Source organism: Tiliqua scincoides, chromosome 3, assembly GCF_035046505.1.
Source record: "Tiliqua scincoides isolate rTilSci1 chromosome 3, rTilSci1.hap2, whole genome shotgun sequence".
NCBI lineage: Eukaryota > Metazoa > Chordata > Lepidosauria > Squamata > Scincidae > Tiliqua > Tiliqua scincoides.
In genome coordinates this window covers 209432475-209452502 of record NC_089823.1, presented here as the reverse complement: position 1 = coordinate 209452502, position 20028 = coordinate 209432475, and the positions used below count along the sequence as shown (strand labels likewise).

The 20028-nt window shown below is 43.8% G+C and overlaps 1 protein-coding gene across 1 annotated transcript; it reads left to right on the top strand.

Annotated features, from left to right (window-relative positions):
• Window positions 1–7760: 7760 nt before the first annotated feature.
• SLC16A14 (solute carrier family 16 member 14) lies at window positions 7761–19506 on the top strand. Its single transcript, XM_066622123.1, has 4 exons — window positions 7761–8022; window positions 11828–11971; window positions 17280–18281; window positions 19110–19506. The coding sequence occupies exons 1-4, from the start codon at window positions 7761–7763 to the stop codon at window positions 19259–19261; spliced, it is 1560 nt and encodes a 519-aa protein (XP_066478220.1). The 3' UTR covers window positions 19262–19506.
• Window positions 19507–20028: the final 522 nt, after the last annotated feature.

Below are 20028 nucleotides of genomic sequence, written 5' to 3'. Positions count from 1 at the left end.
GCAGTGGGGTATGTTGTCTTGGATACCACATCTTGAGGGAGTGTCTTAGAAGCACTTCTGGTTTTTGGCAAAAACTGGAGGTGCCTTTTGGAAGCTTCTGGGCAGTAGCGGACCTCTCCAGCCTTGCGCCCTGGGGCAAAGGTTCACCATGGTGCACCCCCTGCGGAATCCCCCCCATGTGCAAGTCTGCCTTCCCACTTACCTGAAGCACATGGTGCCTCACATGACTCCACAACCCATTGGGGAAGCCTCCTGAAGGTTCCTGGGAACCAAAAGCCTCCTGAAGGTTCCTAGGAACTCAGAAAACCAGAAGCACAGTTTCTGACCCTGAAAGGAGCCTCAGAGAGGCTTCCGAAGGGCTGTAAAGTGTGTGAGGCTCCACACCCAGGGCATTTGCCTCATCAAGTGAATGGGAGGTCTGCCACCACCTCTGGGAGGCCTTTTGAGACTTGAGGAGGCTGCATACATCCTTCTTGGGCCTCAGAAGGCCTTTTAGAGACCACTGGAAGTGCCTTTTGGAGACCTCTAAGACACCCCCTCGTGGTGTGTACCCAAGACCTCAGAAGGTACCCAGTGCCCCCTTTCCCGACCTCCAAACTTATTTTGGCCACTACCATACTCATCCCAGTGCCTCCTATCCTACTCAATGGAAAGCATTCAGAATAGCGATTTGATGACCCACAATAAAATTCAAAACAGTAACAATTAATTGCACATTTGTTCAAAATTCAGTTCAAACTTTTAAATTCAGTTCACAGCCCAATCCTATACTTAATACACAATGTTGATTCTCGTCTTCTGCAGCCACTGATTGTCATAAAACAGTCAACAGCAGTAATAAAGGGTGCTCCAACAGCACACTACCCTAAGTCACTGCGAGGAATGCCCATGTTGTCACCTGCTGCTTGTCAGAGCAGATTATTCAGTGGGCGAGGTGGGGGGGGGGGCAGCAAGGGTGAAACCAGGCAGGGAGGAGGGTGTAGTTGAGAGCAGATTGGCTCTTGGAAGGTGGCATGTTTGGCAGCAGTGGCAGCCAGCAAATCCTAATCCACTTCATGGACCCAATTCCAAAGTGCAGGTCCACATGCACCTGCACCAGCTATTTAGCTAGCACAGGTCTGAGTGGACCCTCTTGTGCCATGAAGGCTTACCCATGAGTAAGACAATTGTTGCCTTATCCAGAAGAGACCTCTGCAACTGCCATTTGCTGCTGCTGCATCAGCAGGGACAAGGATAGGTTTGGGCCCTTATTCAACAAAATTGATGATCTTGTTCCAGTAATACAAGCTTTTCAAAGTCTGATAATAATTTAGCAGGAATCTAATATATCACATTTAGTAACTACTTCACTGTTCAGTAAATTCTTAATGCTATGGATGGACTTGATGAAGTGATACCAGTTTCCCAGTGTCTGTTTTAAGGTCACTTAGCAGAAATCATCACGTTTAGTCATCTGGAGTCAATTTCTTTGCTTGGATGACCACACTAAAACCAAGTTGCACCAAGTAGGATGTTGGAAATACAACAAAGAACTTCTTAATCACCATAGTGCAGGACAGTGATCAGAAATTTCTTTTTATGACCAAAACGTTTTGCATGACTTCTTAAACTGCTGTGACTATAAATTCATACTTCAGATATTCCAGACGATGTTGTCTACATTTCTACTTTGATTTATTTTTCTGTTTCTGCCAATTCTGTTTCTTGACAAAGAGACAAAAACACATGCGGTGATGACATTTTAACAAAAGATGGTAGAATGACTAGAGCTTTACTAAAAATATTTTCCACCAGATTTCAGCACTGTGTGGAGGCTGTACTTGGAATAATATTTACCAGCAAGTTGCTATAATCCTACTACCTCCAGTGCCCAACTGTTACCCCCTTGTCTTGTAGCATACCACTAGGTAATTTCCCCAGGAATGGTACTGCCCACTTTGGGAACCACTGCTCCAGAATATTGAGAGCAGAATATTGAATGAAGGATAATCAGGATAACATAAATTACAGGCAGAGATTATTAATGCAGCAAGGACTGATGGCTTGGATTGCTAGGCCATCTCATCTCTCTGCCACATCTCTCTACTATGCCAAAAAAATGTCCTCTCCTTTCCTGGCAACTAGCACATAGCATGCCACTTAACTGTGGAGAAGTAACCTGGTCAGTGAGTGACTGAAGGACGCAGAGCCGGTCAAGGCTGTTGTGACTCAGTGATGAGGAAAGGATCTGTGTTCTATCCTAGTTCTGTGGCTGAAAGGCCTTACAGTGCCCTATCCTGTTTGTGAGAGTATTTACAGTGCAGATTTCCAAAGATAAAAAGAAATGGTTGGTAACAGTGTAAAAAGCATTCATGACCAAGAGTTCAGTTCTTGCAGCTGTTGCTGGGTGAGAATCGGATACTGCTGTGTCACTTTGTTGGATCTGCCTGTTTGCAGCTGTACCTAATGTCAGAAAATGAGCAGAGACTGAGCTGCAACACAGATTGATCGACATGTATTTTCCTTTTGAGGAAGGATCTGCTAGATCTACTAAATAAACATCAGGGGTTTATAGTGCAATTCTACTCATGTCTACTCTGGAATAAGACCTACTAAGTTCAGTAGGGCTTGTTTGCATGAACGTGTGCCTAGGTCTGCAGCCTTATAGCCCAATCCTATTGAGGCTACCCCCACATGGTACAGTAGCACCAAAATGGCCACAGCTGTGTACTATAGACCAGGGGTGTCCAAACTTTTTGGCAGGAGGGCAACATCATCTCTCTGACACTGTGTTGGGGGCCAGGGAAAAAAGAATTAATTTACATTTAAAATTTGAATAAATGTACATAAATGAATGTAGTAGAGATGGAACTTATATGAATAAATGAAGATTTTGCAATAGCTTAAGGCCTATAAAAGGCCTTGCACTAAGCAAGGCCGGCCTTTCCTTCACTGTCACTGCTGCATCACAGACGTGTAGCAGCAAGCAGTAGAGGGAACCCTCGTTTCACAGCTCATGCGAGAGGTCAAACAGTCACCCTCACGCTGAGAGTAGTCACATTGGGCCAGCATGGACTCCAGCAAGTCTCTGGAGGACCAGAGGCTCATTGGAGTCTGGGGGCTCTCTGAGGGCCAGATTGGGAGTCCCCAAGGGCCACAAGTGGCCCCTGGGCCAGGGTTTGGGCACCCCTGCTGTAGAGCCAAGGAGGCAGTAGGAGGTCTCTTCAGGGTAAGGGAATATTATTCCTTTACTCTTTGTCAGGCCCAGGCAGTCGTTTGAGTCTAGTCTAGTCTCAATAGCTGGCACAGATTTGTCTAGCCCATGTAGGACTTTCAGGAGCAGGAGGGGGGGACAGGATGCAGTGGCAGCTGTTGCTGCCGTCCCTGGCCCTCCCCTGGGCCTGAACTCCCCCTGTGCTGCCCTCCCCTGCCCCAAAACATTCACACCCCCATTCCATCCTTCCCCCCTCCCACCGCCTGGCAGTGGGGAGTTGGTGGGTGATGTTCCAGTACCAGGCCTCACTGGTGGTGGCACTAGCCTTCCTGCGGTGCAACAAGCTTTATGGCATGTTTGTGACTGCACATATGTTCGTTCTAACTGCAGTAGCTGGCATAGGATCGGGCTGTTAATTACATAATTAATGATGGTAATACATGTACCATTGAAGTCAGGTTAAAGATGTCTAAATATGAAGTGGACTGTGCTCAAGAATTTTTTTTCCTTAGGTCTACAGCAAAATATATATATAATTTTTGACCCAATCCTAACCCCCACTAGTGCTGGTGGAGCATGCGCTCTGCCAGTGTGTGCTGTCCCAAAAGTGCTACTGTAAAGCACTTTGTGTCAGCATGCCTTCTAGCAGTGCTAGCAGGAAGGCCAGAGCTCCCCACTGATGCGAGTACTCAGAGAGATCTGGTGCATAGTTGGGAGGGGTGGAAGGCAGTGCAGCCAGATTGGGTGAACAAAACCACTGTAAGCCTGGAGTAACTGCTTAAAACCAGAATAGTTATGATGAATTTACACACAAATTTTAAAACAAGTTTCACATGCAGATTGCCTGCAGGGAGGATATCAGCCCCACTTCCAAAACCATTCTTTATAGCCAGCTGTTTTAGAACCTGAGGATGTGTGAGAAAAAAGGCTTTGCTTTAAGTCCTATTCCTTTAAGAAATCAGTTCTTTTGTTTTTGTTTTCTTCTTGGTACTACCACTTGGCACCCATGCTCTCATCTACACATACCCTACATTTCCCATGCATGTTAAGCAGGAAATCTCCATTAATGGCTCTGATAGGACAGATTTGTAGCATCCTCCACTTTTCCTCTATATCTCCCCTCCATTTACATTGATTCTTGTAAGACACTCACTCCTAACATCATGTGCAATTCATGTCTGAGCTGAAAGTTGTGTCTGCTCTAAAACGTAACTGTGACAAAATCATCTTTCATTGGTCAGAGGCAAGAACCATGCTTTTGTCAATGGACTTGACTGACCACCCCCTTCACTTCATACGTAGGGGAATATTCTTCCATGGAAGTATTAGTGGTTTGTTTAAGAACATGCTGTCCCTCGCTCTTCACCTGAACTTTGAACCTACCTAGATTTTCATATTTTCAAATTATCTTTTATTTCTTTTTTCATGCTGAGAACATAAGAACAGCCCCACTGGATCAGGTCATAGGTCCATCTAGTCCAGCTTCCTGTATCTCACAGCAGCCCCACCAAATGCCTCAGGGAGCACACAAGATAAGAGACCTGCATCCTGGTGCCCTCCCTTGCATCTGACATAGCCCATTTCTAAAATCAGGAGGTTGCACATACACATCATTGCTTGTAACCCGTAATTGATTTTACCTCCAGAAACATGTCCAATCCGCTTTGAAAGGCATCCAGGCCAGATGCCATCACCACATCCTGTGGCAAGGAGTTCCACAGACCAACCACGCTAAGTAAAGAAATATTTTCTTTTTTCTGTCCTAACCCGCCCAACACTCAATTTTAGTGGATGTCCCCTGGTTCTGGTATTATGTGAGAGTGTAAAGAGCATCTCTCTATCCACTCTGACTATCCCCTGCATAATTTTGTATGTCTCAATCATGTCCCCCCTCAGGTGCCTCTTTTCTAGGCTGAAGAGGTCCAAACTTCGTAGCCTTTCCTCATAAGGAAGGTGCCCCAGCCCAGTAATCATCTTAGTTGCTCCCTTTTGCACCTTTTCCATTTCCACTGTATCCTTTTTGAGATGTGGTGACCAGAACTAGACACAATATTGCAGGTGTGGCCGTACCATCGATTTGTACAACGGCATTATAATATTAGCCGTTTTGTTCTCAATACCTTTTCTAATGATTCCAAGCATAGAATTGGCCTTCTTTACTGCTGCCACACATTGGGTCGACACTTTCATCAACTTGTCCCCCCCCCCAAGAGCTATCTCCTGATCTGTCACAGACAGCTCAGAACCCATGAGCCTATATGTGAAGTTTTGATTCTTTGACCCAATGTGCATGACTTTACACTTACTGACATTGAAGCACATCTGCCATTTTGCTGCCCATTCTGCCAGTCTGGAGAGATCCTTCTGGAGCTCCTCACAATCACTTCTGGTCTTCACCACTCGGAAAAGTTTGGTGTCGTCTGCAAACTTAGCCACCTCACTACTCAGCCCTGTCTCCAGGTCATTTATGAAGAGGTTGAAAAGCATTGGTCCCAGGACAGATCCTTGGGGCACACTGCTTTTCACCTCTCTCCATTGTGAAAATTTCCCATTGACACCCACTCTCTGTTTCCTGGTCTTCAACCAGGTCTCAATCGATGAGAGGACCTGCCCTCCAATTCCCTGACTGTGGAGTTTTTTCAGTAGCCTTTGGTGAGGGACCGTGTCGAACGCCTTCTGAAAGTCCAGATATATAATGTCCATGGGTTCTCCCGCATCCACATGCCTGTTGACCTTTTCAAAGAATTCTAAAAGGTTTGTGAGGCAAGACTTACCCTTACAGAAGCCATGCTGATTCCCCCTCCCTTGCTATGTGTATGTTATTCCTTACTGCTCTTATATTCACAGAACACTAAAGCTTAAGTAGTCTTCTCTCATAAGTAAGGTGGTACTTCTGTACTATGTATTAAGGCAAGGGCACTGTAAACTCACTTTGCAGAGATGAGATGATTAGACTGGCTGTTCTCCAATGTGCTTAGCATTTCCCATGGGGTTAGTGTTAACAAAACCCAATAAATTAGTACAGATGGGATTTGGGGTCTGTCTTTGGGTCAAAGGCAGCCACAATACATCACAGGGCACAAGAAATGTTTTACCAAACACTACAAGCCCTCATCACACAGTTGCTCTAACATTTGGGGGTTCTCCAGAGTGTGGTGCAAAAGACACGCCCCTGTAGTGTTGCAGACATGTTGCTACAATCTTCCATCTTTCCGATGATCAGCATTTATCTGCAGCTACAAATGCTGTTCATGGGAATCTTCCCTGTTATTGCCATTCTGGAACATTATAGGGCAGAGGTGTCAAACATAAGGCCCACGGGCCAGATGGGGCCCACAGAAGCTCTTTATTCATCCCATGGGATCTTTAGGCTCTCCCAGCACTGCCCTTTCAGCAGCGCCACGTCTGCAGAGGCTCTGGGAGGAGAGATGGAAGGAGGCCTCAGAAGACAAGAAACGCTGCAGGGTAAGGGGCAGACCAAGATGGGTGAGAGAGGAAGACATTGCTGAGATGCTGGGAGAGCCCAATTATCATGCAAGCTGCCCTTTCAACAGCAGCACTTCTGCTGAGGCATCACTCTTAGCTACTGAGCTTCTAAGTTACACCTCAGCAGACGCATCACTTCTGAAAGGGCGGCCTGCATGATAATTGGGCTCTCCCATATCTTGAAAATATGATCAAAATTTGCACATTTTCTCTTCTGTCATTTGCAGGCTAATGAGTTTCTGTGTGAGAATAAAGTGCTTATTTCTAGCCATCATCTGCTTAATGACATCACTTCCTGTTTAATGATCTCACTTTTAACCCTCAGCAGGCACCATGAATGCTGTTTGGCCCACTACATGAAATGAGTTTGACACCCCTGTTCTAGGGAAACAGTCATGGGGAAGATAGCTCCTTGTGTTCCACATTTTTTGCTGCAGTCAAATGATTGTGGGGAGGACGAGGGTGGGTCTAGGTGTGTATATCATTGCACAGGGTGAGGCTAGCATATTGTGCTATAGATGAGCTCCCACATGTTTGCAGAGCAAATGCCTCAACAGATCTGCATTGTGGGTATAGTTCCGTGATAGTAGTTGGACAGAAGACGTCGTTACAAACCCACACAAAACCACCCAGCACTCCTCCCCTGTACAACATTGGGCAGTGGTCACAGAGGGATGCACTTTACTTCTAAAAAGCAGGAATAAGAAAGTCTCACTTTGCTGGCTTATAGAAACAATGGTTGGCAAGCAACCTCTACCAAATTTTATCGACCCCTGCTGCTGCTCATTTATTATTAGTCATATATCAACTCTCATCTTTGTTTGCATCATTGTAAATGGGAATTTCCAGACCTGGTTTAGCTGAATGGTTTGATCCTGTAAACCCTACTGTTTCTTTGGTCTCTGATCACTCAGACAGGCTCTGGGAAATAGCAAACATGATTGAGGCAGACTAATTTTTCTGAAGTTGATAATCAATATAAAAGCAAGCCTGCCTCACCTGAAATTAAGAATTTTTTCATGCCTTTTTTCAGTGATTAGAGACAACTTTCCTCTATTTGTTTCAGGGTACTCTGTGGAAAATGTATGCTAGTTGTGAAGACATTGGCTACGATTGTGAAGAGGATTCCAAAGAAAGAGAGAAGAAGCCTAAACCAAATCCTGATGTTGATGGAGGATGGGCTTGGATGGTTGTTCTTTCTTCATTCCTGGTGCATATACTCATCATGGGATCACAAATGGCTCTTGGAGTTCTCAATGTGGAATGGCTTGAAGAATTCAGCCAAAGTCGAGGCTTGACAGCATGGGTCAGCTCCCTCAGTATGGGCATAACCCTGATTGTCGGTAGGGTTCTATATAATTGCTGTGTAATGCAGTTATCGGCATGAATTCTAACAAACCCAGTTAGCTTTTGTGGGTATATCAGCTGTCTCATTCGTTTCCGTGGAGGGAGCAGCAGTGCACATGGAAAAGAAATATGTATGTAATTATGGTTTCCCAGTAAAATGAATGCAGCAGGCCTTGTTGGCAGAAACTCTGTGATGTGCCTGCCTATATGAAATTACTGAATCAGGACATACATATTTAAAAGAAAGCTTCATTCCGTAAATGGACGTCTTGCCCTAATGAGGAGATTAAAAAATAACACAAACTCTGGCAAGAGAAATGTATAAAGAAAACAAAGGAGGTAAAGAAAGATTTTGGGGAGCATATAGCCAGCAACATTAAGGGAAATAATAAAAGCTTTTCCAAATATGTTAGAAGCAGTTGGCCTGCTGGATGGTGAGAGGGGAAAGGGGGAGATGAAAGGAGACCAGGAGATTGAAGAGAAATTAAGGATCCAATCCTAAGCTTCCCCTACACCCAGGGAGCCAGCAGCACCAAAATGGCTGCTGCTGGATCCAGTGGGGCCAGGAAAGAAACCTGAGGTCTCCTTTTGTTCCCTTACCCCATGTCGAACCCAGGCAGCCCCAATGGGTCTAGTCAGATCTGTGCCTGCTCAGCGGGTGCAGAACCAAGGAGTCTCGTGTAGGGCTCGGCAGCTTGGGAGGGGCCCAATCCTCTCCTCGGGCCACCCTTCCTCTGCCCAGTTCTGCCCTCCTTCATGCCTCAAAATGCCTCACTGCCAATCAGTGGCCAACCAGCACGGGGCTCCCGTGTTGTGACTTCTCAGTGCTGGTCAAAGCGCAGGCACTGCGGACTTATTGCCAGCCCCAGAGTGCCTTACAGCACGTTTTGTGACATCTGGAGCCAGCAGGAAGTGAAGAGCACACAGGGACAGCCCAATAGAATTGAACTGCCCTTGAGTTGTGCACATCTGTCTTCATGACAGACACTGATGCCTGCACAAAGCCTCCCCCTTCCCCCCGGGCGGGAAGGATGATCTACGAATTAAGTTAAATAGAAAGGATATTGTGAAGAGCTTCAGAAGGATCTTTCCAAACTGGGGGAATGGGCAGCAAAATGGCAGTTGCACTTCAATGTAAGTGATGCACATTGGAGCAAGAAATCCAAATTTCACATATAAACTGATGAGTTCTAAGCTATCTGAGATGGATCAGGAGACAGATCTTAGGGTGCTGGTGGACAGCTTGATGAAAGTGTTGACACAGTGTGTGGCAGCTGTGAAGGCCATTTCCATTCTCGGGATCCTTAAAAAGGGGATTGAGAGTAAAAAGGCTAGTATTATTATGCCATCATACCAATCAATGGTAAGGCTGCATCTGGAGTATTGCGTCTCATTTTGGTTGCCACATCTCAAAAAGAATATAGTGGAACTAGAAAAGGTGCAGGAAAGAATGACTGAAATGATTAGTGGGCTGGAGTAATAGCCCTTATGAGGAAAGACTACAACATTTAGGGCTCATCAGTCTAGAAAGAAGGCATCTGAGGGGGAACGTGACTGAGGGCCCAGTCCTATCGAACATTCCAGCGCTGATGCAGCCATGCCAATGGGGTGTATGTTCCATTCTGCAGTGGGAAGATAGTCACATAACAAATGCTACCAGTGTAATCATTGCTATTATTTTTAAATGCTATTGAGACAGTGGTTGTTTATATGCCACTCCTGTTGTGTTATTTATGAACACTCACTTCCCTGTGTTGATTAGAACACAAGATGAAATGTTAGCCTACAGTATGTTTAAAACAGGAGTGGCCAACCTTTCAGCTTTAGGGCTCCTTGGTCTTTAACTACTGTGTAGAAGAGGGAATTTTAGCAGCTGTAGCTTGTCATCTCGCAGATGTGGGGGGGTCATGTACTTGACTATTCTTTTACATAAAAAAGCTCCCTGAACATAGAAAACTAGCATACTAATGAGTTTTCTATATGCAGAGATTCCTCCCCCTCTCCCCCATGGGAGTGTGCAGATTATGAACCTCTCCTGCAGACTGAATGGCACAATCCAAGAAAAACAATGAGTCTAGGAAAAACCATGTAGCATTTATAGGTTGTCTTGTAGTCTGGTTTCCATTTTGGTCATCAACACACGATTAAACTCTGCTCAGTTAAATGTTTGTCTTTGCCATGAGATAGTGGTGTGCTTTCTTGTCTTGACCTCAGGAAAACTCTGTAGTTCCAGTGAGTTCACTTGGAGTGCATGATTAACAAGCTTGGGCAGACTTTAACCCATAAAACCAGCATAGCTCATGAATCAGTGTTGCATTCCAAAGGAATTTTTTTCACCTACATAGTAGCAGTTTTCAGGATCAGTTCTGGCAGCTTTTTAGAAAATGATTCCACGTTGGGACATTTGCCTTTTCCAATAGCAGATAATGAAGCAGTTTATGAATTACTGTACTTCTGATGGGCAACCTGATAAGCCTACTTTTCAACTGATTTATCCCACGAAACAGTTCTGAAAATATCTTCTATGTTCTTTTCCTAAAACTTTTTCCCCAAACACAAACATATAGTATAGCAGAAACACATAGCACTAGCAAAAGGTCCCATGCTTCTTCTCTGTACTCTGATGTGCAGAATATTATGTTTTATCTGAATCCACAAAGAAAATATGGTACAACTGCTCAATAGATTGTATCTAGGAGTATATCACTCAGTATATGGTGATCCATGAATTATTAACAGATAAATCAGGAGAGACAGATGTCCTCTGGTCACAAAGACTGAGGTGAGCTGTATAGACTTTCTCCCTCACTGACTCTTTGAGTGCCTCTCCAGACACTTGGGGAAAAAACACTCCATATTTTAATTGATCAGTGCCAATGGTGTGAGAGTCCATTCCTATATAAATAAGTGGGAAACAGGCTTATATTGGGGAGGTCGCTTTTATGCTGGGTTGTGGTTTGAATGAGATGCATACCATTCCTGAAGGAGAGGAGGAAACTGCAGTTTCCAAAGAACAAAATGGGAAAAAAAATGAAGCAGAAGCATTCCCAGAATGTTAGAGCATTGTTGCAGGCGAGCAAGTCTAGTGCTTGCTACTTTATTGTTTCTTTCTTTGTATGAAATAACCATGAATCTTAGTCATGATTTGAGAAAGGGAATTCCCTCTTGAGCCGTATAATTCAAGCTGCACAATTGGAATAGGAAATATTGTATTTTGCATTACTAATGTTTACACTATCATAAACCATTGTTGGAGACAGTGGTGTAGCAAGTGACGTTGGTGTGAAGACCTGAAAGGGGATGGTAGTGGTGCAGATGATAGCCTATCCCCTTCCTGGGTCCACTCGGAGTTGTGCCAGCAAGGTAATTGACACAGGTCCAGGTAAACCCATTGGAGTACTGGAGGCTTGCCCTGGCACAAGGGAACTAAAGTTCCCTTACTTTGAGGAAGCTTCTGGGACCTGAAACACCACCACAGGATGCAGCATGTGCCCTATTGGTATGGCTTCATTGGTACTGGGGGAGTTAGTTAGGATTGGGCTGTCCATCTCTGGACACAGTGCTTTAGCATTTAATGATTTTTAGATAGCCAACTGACAGCCCAATCCTATCCACACTTTCCTGGGAGTAAACCCCTTTGACTCTAATGGGACTTACTTCTGAGTAGACATGCATAGGATTGGGCTGTGAATGTTTACTGGCCATCTTGGAAATAATTAAGTGGTTTCAAATCTAATCTTACCTATGAAGAAAATAAACGGGGCTTTATGAAAGCAATTCTTTCTTCATGTTCTGTCACAGGACCTTTTATTGGTTTGTTCATTAACACCTGTGGATGCCGGAAAACGGCAATAACAGGAGGAATCTTGAATGCCCTAGGATGGATACTGAGTTCTTATGCCTCAAATGTGCATTCCCTCTTTGTTACTTTTGGCATTACAGCTGGTAAGTACGTTCTTTAATACTCATTTGGAAGTTTTTGCTATATTTAACACAGAAATGCTAAAATGAGCAAGCCCAAGATCAGGAATATGCAGTTCCTTAGATGCATGAAAATGCCACCACAGGCCCCAAACTCCCCCGTCTGCATACATTTCTTCATTCATTTCAGTGGAGGCATCAGTTCTGTTTGAAACAATGCACACACGGAAATGCCCATCTGTTGAAGTGAATGGTGATGCCCATGTGTGCAGGACCTTTTGCATACACCTCAGACTGTAGGTACATATACTTGATTCATGCAATGTGTTTACCGCTGAGGATCATTTTAAAGGATATCAGATTAGCTAGCAAGCTACAGGGGGACCCCCTTTGTAAATTAGGTTCAGGACTGTTACACTTACAGTGAAATGACTTGTAAAGGGGAATTTTCCTCCATAAAAAATAATGTACAGTATATAGGGGTTAATAGGGACCATGCATATAACCATGCTCTTCATTATCCCATGACAAAAAATGGAATAATGAACTGTACAGAGTGACCGGAAGTCCTGAATAAACACAAACCAGTATCTCTGCTCCTGCACCCTGTCTATGAAGCAAGTTGAGAACTTTCATAAGGCTGTGAATTGGAGGAGATGGTGAGTTTTCCAGGGTAACCTTATGTCCATTCATTGCCTTCCTCAGACTGGGCCCTCCATGGAGTACAGACCAGCTCCATTTTCTTCTTGTGCTGTAGCAAGGAGAATGAGGAGAGCCTACCTCTCTCCCTTGGCATCCAGCACTGCTGTTGCCACCTCCTCTAATGGCTTGTGAAGGGAATGCTGGGAGCCTAGCAGTCTCTCTCTGCCTACTAGAGGAAGTGGCAGCAGTGGCACAGGATGTTGAGGGAGAGAGATAAGCCCTCCCTGTCTTCCTCTCAGTTTCCAGCACTCCGCCCATCTACTCCTCCAACAGCCAGTGGAAGGAATGCTAGTATTCCCTTTCTGGACATAACAGAAAGTGACAGCGGCACTGGATGCTGAGCAAGAAAGGTAAATGAAGTGGGCAGGGTTACTCTCCTGTTGTTCCAATTAATGACAACAACAATACCAAAATTAAAAATACTGTACTAATGATGTCCCTTGAAGCTCTTGGAGTGTGGGGAGAAGAAAGAAGAGCTGCATGCCCAGTAACAGCAAAGTCTAAATATCAGGGATACTTCTTTAAGAGCTTAGAAGAGAAAGAAGATATGCAAGTGGATCTAAAGCTGTAAAAGACACAAATGTTTACATTGAGTTCCTCAAAATATTGAGGACTTAAATGCATGGAAATATATAAGTTCCTTATAGTATATGTTCCTTCCTTCCTTTGAGTGAGGAACCCCTGGACAGGTAATCCAACTATTTTAATCTGCACATCATATTTAAGGATATGGTAGATACCTGTGTTAGAACTTGCAGAATATTGCATTTTTCCCCCTTCAAAACAGGTTTTTCATCCCCTGAAATTGCAAATATACTTTAGCCTTAGCTATTTCGCTTATATTAATGATCCACTGTGGCCTTTTGTGCTTTTGCAGTGACTGTTCATTAGCGATCTAAAAGTGCATGATACAAATCTTCAAATATGCTCTCCTCCCCTCCATTCTATCTCAACAATGCAGCTAAGAGCATGTGGAAGTGGGAAGTTAAACAGCAACAGTAGGACTGAACTTTGGTGCTGACAAAATTATTTTACTGTAGTGGAAATATAGAACAGTAATTTACTGTGCAGCACAGGTTCAGGTAAATAGGCATGTTAAACAAGACACATTTGCATTCATTTCAGAAAGCGTTTTAATGGATGTACAAAAGTATAAAAGAAGGTGGGGTGCCTCTTCAGGGAACCTGCTGCTTGCTTCCAATTATGAGCAGTATTAACTAGGGTTGATTCAGGACAGTTGTATTTGATATGCACTTCCTTAAAACGGGTGTGTGTACTGTATTGACAGTCTTTTAAAAATAGGAGCCAACCTTTGATCTGAAGGAGACTGGGCAGCTGGTTAAACAGACTAGCTGATTCAGAAGTTTTAAACAGTGAAAAACCAAAGCCAGGCAGAAAAAGTAACTTGAGACAGTGCTCTCGAATGTGCCAAGAATGTGTCTTGAAAAAATTAACATGTGTAGCGCAATCTAAAGTCTGTTTCCTCAGAAGTAAAACTCAGCGGGGTGGTGGTGTAGCTGGAGGGGGGTGGAGCAGCCAGTGGTGGGGAGTCTCAGCGCGGTGGGCAAGCGGCCCCTCCCTTCGGAGCCATTCCTGACGGGGGGGGTGTGTGAATGGAGCCATACGGAAATGGCTCCGAAGAGAGAGGCCGCTTGCCCACTGCGCTGAGGCTCCCCCCCAAACTGGCTGCTCCACACCCCCTCCAGCTACACCACCGCAGTGGGGTTTCCTTCCAAAGTGTGCTTAGGATTGCAGCCTTTATGCAGAACTAGAAGGAGCACAGAATCAAGCCTTTATATTAAAGAACTGGACTTTTTCACTCACCCAAAAGGGAAGAGATTTTTTAGGAGAGTGTAACATGTGGTGGCTTGTGATGTGTTGGCACTTAGACAATGCTACCAAGAGCAATCATCACTTGTCAGTTTACAGAAGCATGCGGGCAGCCTTCTGTACTGTGCTATCCTTGCTGTAGCCTGCAAGTATAGATAATTGCAAGGGTAATAAGGGGACAGTATGTTTTGCTGTGGAGAAGTGAAGCTCACAGAGCATTTCTCACCAGCAGCAAAGGAAACCGTTCCAGCGGGCAGCAGTGGGGCTAGCTTCAGCCTGCACCTTAAACAGGCTTAGTAGAGAGTAAGTCCAATTGCATTAAAAGGGATTTAGTTCTGCATGAACATGTAGAATTGACTGTAAGACATTTTGGCATCTGGTATGGAAAATCCAAATGGTCACCCTCTGCTGTAAAAAAAAAAAAAAGTAGAGTGAGAAAAACAAACAGGTTGGCTTAATTTAATGGAGTCATTAATGCCAGCTGAGGTAGTTGCCTCCTGGCATCTCCTGGTTGAACTGTCTGGGCAGCAGAATAAATATTAGCCCCCACCCCTCAGGCCACATGAGTCTCTTTGGAGTAAGTGGAGAACCTTTGTCTCCCATGTTCACTTTCTATTGGGAATGAGGAGGAGAAGAAACCTTGCTGAATACTGATAAAATACAAGCAGGAGATACTTGGAGATAACAAATGCCTTCTCAGGTAGAAAATACAGGGTCCATTAGTTTGTAAATGTTTTTTTTCTCACAGATGATTCTATAGTGTTGACCTAAGACTAGATTTTGTTTTCCCTTACACCCATTTAAATCAATTAAGTCACAAAGAATCATCTGAGCAGAAGTGAAAACAGAACTAAAAAGAGTTCCAGCTCTTATCTCAGTAGTTTTAAAATACTTTTAGAAAATAGCATACAGTACTGAAAAAGCACCATCCTCATTTACTGAACCTATATGTAGGTTTGTGTCTTTCTTTACTATGACTCTTTCATTACTATATAGACCACTCATTCTTAAGTTCTCTGGGAGTTTGAGGACCAGAATAAGTCTTTGTGGGGGTGGGGTGGAAAGTAGCAACGCAATCCCCAGGATTGTGCCTCTGAAGGGGCATAGGGCTTTTTTGTAACTCACCATAGTCCCTGGTGAGTCAGGCAGGTCACCCGCGTCAGGCAGGTGGGGTGGGTAGCCCCGTGGAGCCCTCTGCAGGGCTAGCCACCCTCTGAACACTGGGAAAATGTGATCATGACCCACTTCCAGGTTGCAATCGTGAAACAAAGTGGGCTGTGACTGCATTTTTCCAGTGTTTAGAGGTGCAGGGAGTCCTGCAGATAGCTCTGTAGAGCTCCCCAAACCCCCCAGATGCTGGCAGGAACTATGATGAGTTACAAAAAAGCCCCATGCCCCCTTCAGTAGTGTGATCCTGGGCATCACATCGCTGCCTTCCCCCTTTCCCTGCCCCTTAAGGGGATAATGGCAGTGGTACTCAGGCTGATGGGTCATGACCCACCAGTTTGAGAACCACTGATTTAGACTATGGCCTATTTTAGAATCCCCCTGATACATAGGGGGGATTGGGATTGTGTGCACTAGCCATGCCCCTCCCATGGAGCCAGGTGACGTTTATCTGAAAGGCAATCTCTGGAACAGCAGTGGTTCCACATTGTGTGAAGGAGCTCTCCAGACATACAGCTCGGCTACTTTCAGACACACTTGCAGCCACCAAGGGCATGGCAAGTAGGCACAAACCTACCCCCCTTCAAGTTCTCACTGAACATGTGGGAGAGAGAGTTCTGAAAAGGGCTTCTGTTCTCTATGAATCTGTTTGTTTTTTTTACCCAAGGAATTGATAGATCTGGTCCATCGTGTATCCGACTAGCTTCTAGAATGATTCTTTGATGTTCAGGCTCTGGAGTTTGAAAGGACTTGAGATTGACATAGCTTGTGGTTTTTCTGATGATGGACAAGAGATGTAGCCTGAATTTTTTTCATGCAACACAGCTGGCATGGCAGGCCACAGAGAACTGTTGGCCATATTTATGGTTTGATACTAAGGATTTTTGGAACTCATTGCTTATACTACCACAGTATTAATTGCTTAAATGTGCATTGTGACAACTTGTAGCATAGTTGATCATCTGTGGAATAGATTAAACTTTAATGTAACTCCCCTTGCAACCAAATATTAATGACACAGCTCATCAGAGAAGGGCAGCTGCATGGCCTGTGCTGTATTCAGTGCAAATTAGGAGGGAGCTGGAGGCTACCTTTCCTCTTACCCTGAGTAATACCCTAGCCACCCCTATGGGGCTATCTATATAGCTGGCACAGATCTGGGAAGCCCCACATAGGGTTGCCTGGCCTGGGAATGTGGTTAGGATATGGTGGAGAAGGCTTCAGCCAATCCCACAACCTACTGGGCCCAGTCCACCTTTCATTCCAGCCTCCTCCTGCCCAGAAATGCCCCCTCCCTGCCTCCCCACCATCCTCCCTCCACCCCTGGGCTGCCCAGTGCAACCGTATCTGTACCAATTGATACTGCTCCTGGATGCAGTGCCGGCAGGCTAGTGCAGGCCGTTGGGCCAGTGCTACCAGCTCACAAGTTGCAAGCATGCTTTATGGCATGCTTACGACACTCTGAACCAGCACAGAATTTGAGCTGAACCATTTTTTTAAACTATATAAAACATTTTGTGAAATTTTTCTGTTGAAAAGCAGTATATAAACATTCTTGACAATAATTAATAATTCATCTGCATGTATAAAGATTTCAGTTACGGTTTCCTTGTTCATTTTGCTTTCTTTTCAGGTATTGGAAGTGGGATGGTGTACCTGCCTGCTGTGGTCATGGTCGGAGAATACTTTCAGAAGAGGCGAGCACTTGCTCAGGGTCTGAGCACAACAGGAACAGGGTTTGGTGCTTTCCTGATGACAGTTCTCCTGAAATATCTTTGTATGGAGTTTGGCTGGAGGAATGCAATGTTTATCCAGGGCGCAGTCTGTCTGAATCTGTGTGTTTGTGGAGCGCTCATGAGACCCATCTATTACAAGGAGGACACTGCTGAAAAAATCATAGACAGCAACGTCATCAATGGTCAGAGTCACCTCAAAGCTCTTTCCTGCTCTGCAGAAACGCTGACATCTACTGTTGTCTTTAGTGGAGAAGAAAAAGAGACAAAAACAGGACAAATTAAGAACGAAATTATTGACACCCTTCCAGCTTCGGAAAAAAAAGGTGCAACCAGATTTGGGAAGAACATCTATGCTCTTTGTATTCTGAAGACTGTGAGCCAAAGGACTGTTTCAATCCAGAAAGGCTTCGTGGTCTGGTACTCTAGTTACTTCGGAGCTGCATCCCTCTTCACCAACAGAATGTTTGCAGCCTTTGTGTTTTGGGCTTTGTTTGCATACAGTACCTTTGTCATCCCTTTCATTCATCTTCCAGAAATAGTCAAACAGTATAACTTGTCTGCACAGAACGATGTATTTCCTTTGACCTCAGTTATTGCCATTGTTCATATTTTTGGCAAGGTCATTCTTGGCATCATCTCTGATTCACCCTGCACCAGTGCTTGGAATGTCTTCATGGCCTCTAATGTTACTCTTGTCATTTGCATCCTTATTTTGCCACTAATGCACACATATGCTGGACTGGCAGTAACTTGTGCTCTAATAGGATTTTCCAGTGGATATTTTTCACTCATGCCTGTTGTAACCGAAGATTTAGTGGGGATTGAGCACCTGGCAAATGCTTATGGAATCATTATTTGTGCCAATGGGATTTCGGCACTGCTGGGACCACCGTTTGCAGGTAAATCTTGTTTTGTTGTATGACTTTCATACACTTTAAGTCACTGAGAAAAACTGAGAACACTTAAGAGCTTAGAAAAAGGTATGACTATATAACCACATTTGCTCACTAGCAATGTGACCCACTTCATCAGAGGGGTGTAATGAATAAATGAGAAAAGCCTGTGCAATTATTCACCTTGAGCTGTAGAATGGTGTAGTGATTGATATTTATGATGAATAAAAGTTGAAAGGAAATTTCATGCGAACAAATGATTTTGAAACAATATCAGGCATTAGAACCCTGATGCACTGACCTCAGTCAGGGCTCCTCAAGCAAAACTGAATTCTAAAGCAGACATGGTCATGTTTCTTATTAGAACATCCTAAGTAATCCTGCGTGCATGAGGTGTGTCTGCTTTCTTAAAACAGTTCTTCTACCTTCTCCCAAGCATTTAAAAGCAAATCAACATGCAGTTTAATCAAAAAGCCATAGGTGACTTTTCAGAACAAACTAATGTATAAGGCTGAGGGTCCCTTCTCATGTGATGTTGTTTGTACACAAACCCAGGTGTCATGTATTGTCTGATGTGCAGCTGCATTCCCTGTAGGGAAAAATCAATTTGTGAAATGGGTCTTGTTACAAGTTTTTTACAGAGGTTTTTTTTTTTTTTAAACTACTAATTCAGTATTATAGGTTCCTAATAAAATAGATGAAAAATGAAATTAAAATGGATGGTGCCAACTAGTAGTATTCTTTCTAGGAACAGAACAAGTAATATTTTGTGTCCTTCATTGATTTATTAATCATGTAATCAATACTGATAATATCTTTTTTCTTGTTCTGCAGGTTGGATTTATGACCTCACACAAAAATATGATTTTTCTTTCTATATATGTGGTTCACTTTATATGGTTGGAATTCTTGTTTTGTTCATCCAACCTTATATTGGAAAGAAAAAAACATCAATGGAAAAAAATGTGGAGAATGGAAATGCATAGAACCACTTGAAGAAGGTTTTTAAAATGGAATGTCATTTCTTTCTGAAAGCAGGAACAAGCTATGTATCATATGGGACCAACTGGACTGAAATGCATCAGCTTTGGACACTGAATAAAGATCACACTGCCACTACCAGTGGACCAACAGGAAAAATCTTAGTTAATTTCCTGGGCACATGTAAAATGCATTTTAAAATGGAACATCCCAACACACACACAATAGCACAAGTTGATCAGGAGGTTCAGCTATGGACTGAAATACAGTTACTATAAGATCAGAATAATTCCTCTTGGTTATTCCAGCTGAGAATAATAAATCAGTTGCGGAACTGATTGTCCACATGTGTTAATATGTACCCAAATGAATGCCAAATGTTTTTCCTTAAAGTGCTGCTATAAAATGTAATACTTTTAAATCTTTCATTATGGGATAAATCATTTCTTCCTGCAAATCACAAAATAGTTTATTTTATACATGCTATTTCAGGCATTAATTGGTAAAGAAGTTCAGGGGCTGCAGGAGATTATGAGCACCATCCAAACTACCACTTCCACTGACAGGAGTTTTTTCTGTTGATGGAAGCTTATTCTGTGAACAGAAGTAGCGTTCTGCCTACACAAGGACTCCTTCCACAAGTGGAAAGCTCTTTCCAGTCATGAAGGAAGCATCTGCTTGTGGAAGGAGTTCCCAAGGGTGGAATCGATAGTTGAGATGCCACTAAAATCTTCAAGTTACAGTGGTAGAGGTGTGTCAGCATTCTTGGAAT